Source organism: Silene latifolia, chromosome 8 (assembly GCF_048544455.1).
Source record: "Silene latifolia isolate original U9 population chromosome 8, ASM4854445v1, whole genome shotgun sequence".
Taxonomy (NCBI): Eukaryota; Viridiplantae; Streptophyta; class Magnoliopsida; order Caryophyllales; family Caryophyllaceae; genus Silene; species Silene latifolia.
This window is the reverse complement of record NC_133533.1, coordinates 20,031,046-20,038,455: the sequence shown is the minus strand read 5'-3', so window position 1 is coordinate 20,038,455 and position 7,410 is coordinate 20,031,046. Positions and strand designations below refer to the sequence as shown.

Sequence of the window (7,410 nt, the reverse complement as noted above, 5' to 3'; positions counted from 1 at the left end):
TATAAGAGCGGCGACTAGTTTAGCGTACCAGCATCCTGGTGCTTGTCGGAGCCCATATAATGATTTACGAAGTTGGTATACCTGACCATTCGTGTGTTTATCAAACCCGGAGGGAATATTCACGTACACTTCTTCATGAATATCTCCATGTAAGAAAGCGTTGTGTACATCCATTTGATGAATTTCCAATTGCTTTAGGGCGGCAATGGCGAGGAGAGTTTGGATGGTCATATGCTTGATATTGGGGGCAAAAGTTTCGTTGTAATCAATGCCCTCCACTTGTCGATTTCCCATGACGTCTAAACGTGCTTTGTAGCGCTCAATTGAACCATCAACGTGATATTTTATTTTGTATACCCATTTGTATCCGATCGCCTTTTTGCCTTTCGGAAGTTGTTTCAATTTCCATGTTTTGTTCTTTTCAAGTACGTCCATTTCTTGCATAGCTGTTCGCCATTCGGATATCTATATAGCTTTGGAAAAAAATCTTGGCTCGTGATGTTTAGTCACGGCCGACAAGAAAATACGATATGAAATGGAAATTTTATCGCAATTAATATGTTTGGAACAATGTTGATGTGGTGAGAGCTTGATGCAAAGGTCGAGTAGTTTGAAGTAAGTAACAACGAAGACGTGTGCTCAGTATTTTAGGTCAATATCCATGCCCATGTCTGGTATAGGATTCGTGTCAGTGGCCTGGGGTGTTGTGGAGGGTGGAGTCTTGGGGTTCGAAGGAGAAAGTGGATTGTGGAGTCTCGGTAGTCGAGGGGTGGCCGTGTTGTTACGGTTTGGATGATCCATGGTCGAGGGTATCGTGGCAGGGATGTGACTCATGGTCGAAGGGGTCGTGGAAGGGTTCACTCCTGTTGTCGTGGTAGTGTAAGGTGGAATCACAGGTGCTACAACGAGATAGCCAATGGGGGTGAGGTCCTCTTCGTTATAGAAGTGATCTAAGTCACGGGTTTCATCAAGATTGAGTGAGTGATAAGGGTGTTAGAAAAAGTGGAGCATTATATTACCGTAAATAATATTATACAATTATACAATAATAAAAAGACATAAATAAAATAAATAAAGTAACAATAATATAAAAAAGAGTAGAGTAGAAAGATGTAGCCTGGGTCAAATCGCGCTAGGCGCTTTCCTAAGAGAGATAACGCCTCCACAGCACTAGTTACCAAATAGTGCGTTCCTCTCCCAAGATACGACAACCCGCTGAACTCCTTCGGTAGTAGCAAGAGGAGCTCCAGAACCGACGACCACCTGATGCTCAATAATAATTTTTAAAGTAAAATTAAAAAAAAACTTTCAAATAAGAAACTTTTGTACTTTGGATAAAAGTAGTCAACAAAAGTAATGCTTGATGCTATTTAGTTTGGCAAATAAATTTTACGGACAACAATATGATTCGTTCTCTATATGTTTCACAAGAACCGAGTACGCCTTATATATATATCTCCATGTAGAAAAGTGCCATCATTGATACATGAGTACATAACCAACATAATGGTGGTCAAATGGTAATAACTATCCAAACGTTATTCCCAGCAATGTTAATGTACATCTATAAAATATAATTAAAAGGCTATTCTAAAATGACAAATAAACGCCACCTATATAAAGCCACGTAGGATCCAAAAAGCCACCTAGATTAAAATTTAATGTGACGTGGCATATTTAAATGTGATGTTGCATATTTTTAATAAATGTGACATGGCGAATTAATGTGACATGGATTATCAATTTATTATTACATGACATTAATTTAAATCATTTATCTATAAATTAATTTAATTCACTTATATCTATAATATGAAAGGATATTATCATTATTCTTAAATTAATTTTGTATATTAAATATATTGTCTTCCAAAATTTATATACCCCTTACAAATTTACATCAAGTTTCATAATTTATATAATATTGACATTTTAATTGAAATTTTTGTAATAAAACATGTTAATAAATTTCATAATTTATAATTAAAATTGAAATTTTTATAATAAAACATGTTAAGGAATTAATTAAACCTCTTCATATTACTAAACACTCACCATTATTAACATTTTCCTATTTAATTCATTGTTTTAAAAATTTTTGTAATAAAACCTGTTAATAAATTAATTAAACCTCTTCATATTACTGAACACCCACCATTATTAACATTTTCCTATTTAATTTTAATTAAACATGGTAATAAATTGATTAAAACTCCTCATAATACTTAACACAAACCAAATTAATTAAAAGTTTTTCCTATTTATTTAATTTTTGTAATATAATATGTTAATAATTTTATTAAAACTCCTTATATTACTTAACATCCACAATTTTCATTAACATTTTGTCCTATTTAATTCATCTCTTGAGGTCCTCGGCAATCAATTATATAATTTAATAATACCATAAAATAAATTAAAAATTAAATTAAAATATGGGAATTTATGTTTGTGTAATGACTATAAAACCTACAATAATAACTATAATAGTTTATATTCACTTTATTTCTTTAAAATATGCCCATTGGTCATGAGTTTCTAAGTTGTGGATTGTATTTTATTGTTTAATTCATTTATTTGATTATATTGAGTATTGTTGTTGTTGTTGTTGTTGTTGTTGTTGTTGTTGTTGTTGTTGTTGTTGTTGTTGTTGTTGTTGTTGTTGTTGTATCCAATAAAGTATATTTTAATTTGTTATGTTGTTGGTTTTATGAATCGTTTGTTTTATATTTGAATTCATGTTTTCCAGTTGGTTTAATTTAAGTGACTTACATGTGACAATGTTTTTATTCGCTTGTCGAGTTTTTGCCAGGTTGATATTTTATTTTTTGGTCAATGTATTTTTTTATATAACTTTAAAGTACTATGAAACGTATGTGAATGCAGATAAGGCAAACCATCACGTGGGTAATCTGAAGAGGGAAGAAATACAAAAGGCACGAAATTGAGGTAAAATTAAAGGTAAAATAAACGTAAGGTAGAAACTGATAAGTAACGGATGATTGTTGATTTCAAAATAGAAGTCTTATAATATTTCTTTTAATTTGTTATTAAACTTATATTATGGTGTAATTTTACTATTATACTTTTCCGATCTACCTATTTGAATTTGTATTTTTGTATTCATGAGAATAATCATCTCTAACATATATTTTTCTTTTTCATTTTATATGAACTATTATCAAGGCATGTAATGAGAGAAAGCGAAAGTGAGCCTTCGGGTAAATATTAAATAGTATGATTTCTAAATTCTACTTCGTAAGTTTTTAAGTTTATGTGTTTTTTTTTTCTCAAAACAGGAATAATACATAAGCTTACTCTCATAATTTCCTTAAAAAAAAAAAAAAAAAAAAAAAAAAAAAAAAACTACTCTCATAATTAATGGTAAATAAATAAGTACAAATAATTGAATGAAAAATCTTTAAAATCTCACAATTTAGTTTTTGAACCATCATGACAATAATGAATCATTTTAATTTTTTGTCATTTCCTCTTCCAATTTAAGTTTTCTCCAACTCCCACCTTTTGATTGTTTTTCTATAAAATTTACTTTACCTTTTTTTAGTGGTTTAAGCTTTTTTAACCATTATAAGATGATCGTTGATCTCAAAATGGAGATTTTATAATATTTCTTTAAATTTGTTATTAAGCGTATATTGTTGTGTAATTTTACTACTATGCTTTTCCGATCAACCTATTTGAATTTGTATTTTTGTATTCATGAGTATAATCATCTCTAACATATATTTTTCTTTTTTATTTCATATGAACTATTATCAAGGCATGTACTAAAAGGAAGGGTACTAAAAGGAAGCGAAAGTGAACCTTCAGATAAATATTAAATAGTATGGTTTCTAAATTCTAATCCGTATATTTTTAAGTTTATGTGTTTTTTTTCAAAACCGGAAGAGATTATTTTATATTTTTTAATACTATTTTTATTTTTATATAGGATCGTGGACATAAGTATAACAACAGATGGATCAAATTCTTGAAATAGTAATAAGGAACTTAAAAAATTTTATGAACCTTTTGGAACTCGGATTTTGGGAATATAGTTTTTTAGATTATTGAGCAATTGAAATGAAAATTTAATTCGTAATACATGGAGTAGATACCGACCATACCGTTGAATCGTATCTAATATTTTTCTATCGATATACCAAATATTTTTCGGTTGTAAATAATAATTGAAGCATGCACTTGGTGATAAGACTTCAAAGATATTTCTATGGGAGGGTTAATGGATAGGTCTGGAAATAATTTGGAGATGACTATACTGAGGTATTGAGTTTACAACCTTATAAGGCGTCATTAAATATTTTTCCACACGGAATTCATTATATACGGATGGTTTCAACATTTAATATTTAAAAAAACGCGAAAGTGGCAATTAAAACCCTTAAGTTTAATCAATGGTGCAATTAAGCCCCCTAACTTTCATATGTAGCAATTAACCCCCTTAAGTCTAACTAAAAGTGAAATTTAACCCCCTACCAATTTCTCCTCAAAATCTCACGAGAAAATCAACTATACTCTATAATAATTATCCGTTAGTAGTTCAGAAAGCGGTAATTTTTTTTTCAAACCAATTATCTCGTCAAAGCCTTGAATTTGAAAAAAAAAATCACCGCCTTTTGAACTCGTAGCCAGTAGTAATGGTTGGTCAAAGCTTTTTTAACAAATAAACTTTGACCGACCATAATTCCCGACTATGAGTTGAGACGTTAGTGAATTCTTTTTCAAACTGAAGACCTCTTAAAGATGGTCACTTTGAAAAAAACATTTATCGTATTCTAAATTTGTACCCAAGGGTATTGACGGTCAAAGTTTTTTTGCAAGAAAAGAGGGGTACATTTTAGAAAACGAAAAAGTTCGGGGTATACGAGGGAATAAACCCAATTTTTTATTTATTAGAGTAATTGTTGTTTGATTAATTATTATTTTAGTGACTCTCTCAACATTGTTTCTCCTAGCCAAAATATAGTCTAAAATCAACTTAAATGTGTTCGCTTATGGGTTATGGCTGCACACTAGAAACAAATATTTTTCCAGTTCCACTCCCTTTATAATGTTTAAATTAGTTTTGTGGCCCGTGAATTTCAGGGGATATTTGTTTTTAGTGTTTCTAGTAATTGAGATTTTATAAAATAGCAAATCACATAATAAGATTACCTCATGAAAAATTCATGATAGATCATGTACTAAAAATACCGGCATTGACATGTTAACATAAAGATCAAAGTCGATAAATTAAAGAGTGTTATTTTTTCAAAGGTAAAATGATGAAAAAAATCAACAAATACCGAAATAAAAAATACAGTTGAAAAAAAAAACTATTACTCATTGACGTTGATGTCGTCAATCTACACTTAGTTTTTAATATATAGTTCTTTAAGCAATCCTAAAATTTTACTTTTCCATATAGTCTTCTTTCTCGAATTAATCGTCCGTATAAAAAAGTAACTCAGTAATTAGTGCGAATTAACCAACAAAATAGTGGAATTTTTTTATACAATATTATTGTTATTAACTTAAACTTCCTCTTAAATAGATAAAGAAAAAGGGAATAAGAATGAAGTCTTACAGATGTAAGTATGTTAACCTTTGAATAGCTCAACACCACAAATCTCGGTAGACCCTAAATGAGAACAAAACAAATACATACGATGAAGTTGAAAAATGTGATCAAAACTTCATACCAATGGAACTTGCACTAACAAAGAAATAAATTAGTTAATAATCTAAAATCTTAATACATTAACCTTAATTGGAATATAATCATACGAAGATTAGTGTCACATTTAGTTCTACTAACAATAGGGATGAGAAAAATTTTGGTTTATAAATTTTGTCTTCCAACAAAAATATATAAACAATTGAGGATGCGTTTATGACTTTTGAGCATCATTTTTTAATTATTATCAAATTTAGTATAAGTATAAATATGAATCAAGGTTCATGACTTTTGAGTTTTGGGCATCATTTTTTTCATTATTTTGAAATTTAATATAAACATAAGTAATGAGTAAGGAGAAATGGAATGTATAAGGTTTGTTTAATTACTAATAATTTTTTTTTTTTACAAAATCTACTTTATACAAGAGTGGTTTAAGATATTATCGTATGTAATTAAATATGACATATAGATTATGGTAGATAGTTTGGCTTGCCTTTTAAGTAGATTTATAGATTATAGATTTTTTATTTAGGTTATAGAGATATAGATTTTTCTCAATATTATGAAGTCTAATATAGACATAAACATTGTGTAAGGAGAAATGGAATGTGAAAAGTCTGCTTTATTATTATTGTTATTATTATTATTATTATTATTATTTTGCAGAACGTTAGGATCTTCTCATTACGCAATTATAAATAGGGATACATCCTGAAATTCTACAAGGGAGCCAGAGTGACTACCTACCAAAATAACCCAAGAAATAACAAAGCCTAGTTAGAACAATTTGCAAGTTGCTCAAAAGCAACTGCCTGTGATCTAGATCGAAGAAGAACGTAGTACTTAGCCTTCCAAACAAGAGCAGAAGGCCTAGTGTGAACATCTTGAAAAATCCCGGCATTTCTTTCTTTCCAAAGCAAGTAAATGACAGTCAACAAAGCACAACGTCGCTGCCGTTTAGCCCAGCTTTTACCCCTTTTGTGACACTTGAACCATGCTAGAACACGACTAAGAGAAGTCAGAGAAGAAGCACCAATCCAAGTTGCCACAGCAGTCCAAACACTAGCCGAAAATGTACACTTAAAGAAGAGGTAAGCCGTGGTTTCAGCTTGACTTTCACACAAAACACACCTATTCACAAGAAGCATACCTCTTTTACATAAGTTCTCCACAGTGGGTAATTTAATGAAAGTGTGTTTGGGATAGTTGAATGAGTCATTTAGGGTATTGTGCATAGGAAATGGAGGACTTTTTTTCCTCAAAAGATCATAGACCTGAGATTTATAATCCTTCCCATCAAGGAGCTGCCTGGCATTTTCAATTGTGCCTGCAATAGATATAAGGCAATCCCTACAGGTGACAACATTGGTCCAGAACCAAAAGTGGGCAGCAGTAGGATGAAATTGCCAGAAATCAGTGCCCTTAAAGGATATAGGCATGAACCCACTTGACCCAAATTATTATTATTATTATTATTATTTTTTTTTTTTTTTTTTTTTTTTTTTTGCAGAAAGATTAGGATCATTCTCATTAAATATGAAGGGAAAAATAGTACATATCCTATACTTCTACAAAGGAAACCAGTGTGGTCACCTTACTAACAAACAGCCAAAGAAAACATCACAAAGGAAAGCAAAGGGAAAAGCTAATGCAAAGCCTGTCTAAGACGAGTAATAACAAGAAACTGATTCCTCCAAATGAGAGCAGCTGGGACAGTCTGGACTCCTTTG

General features: G+C 30.5%; 1 protein-coding gene across 1 annotated transcript; it reads right to left on the bottom strand.

Moving 5' to 3' along the window:
• Window positions 1-6,453: 6,453 nt before the first annotated feature.
• Window positions 6,454-7,119, bottom strand: LOC141594826 (uncharacterized). Its single transcript, XM_074414816.1, has one exon. The coding sequence runs from the start codon at window positions 7,117-7,119 to the stop codon at window positions 6,454-6,456; it is 666 nt and encodes a 221-aa protein (XP_074270917.1).
• Between the last annotated feature and the right edge of the window lie 291 nt (window positions 7,120-7,410).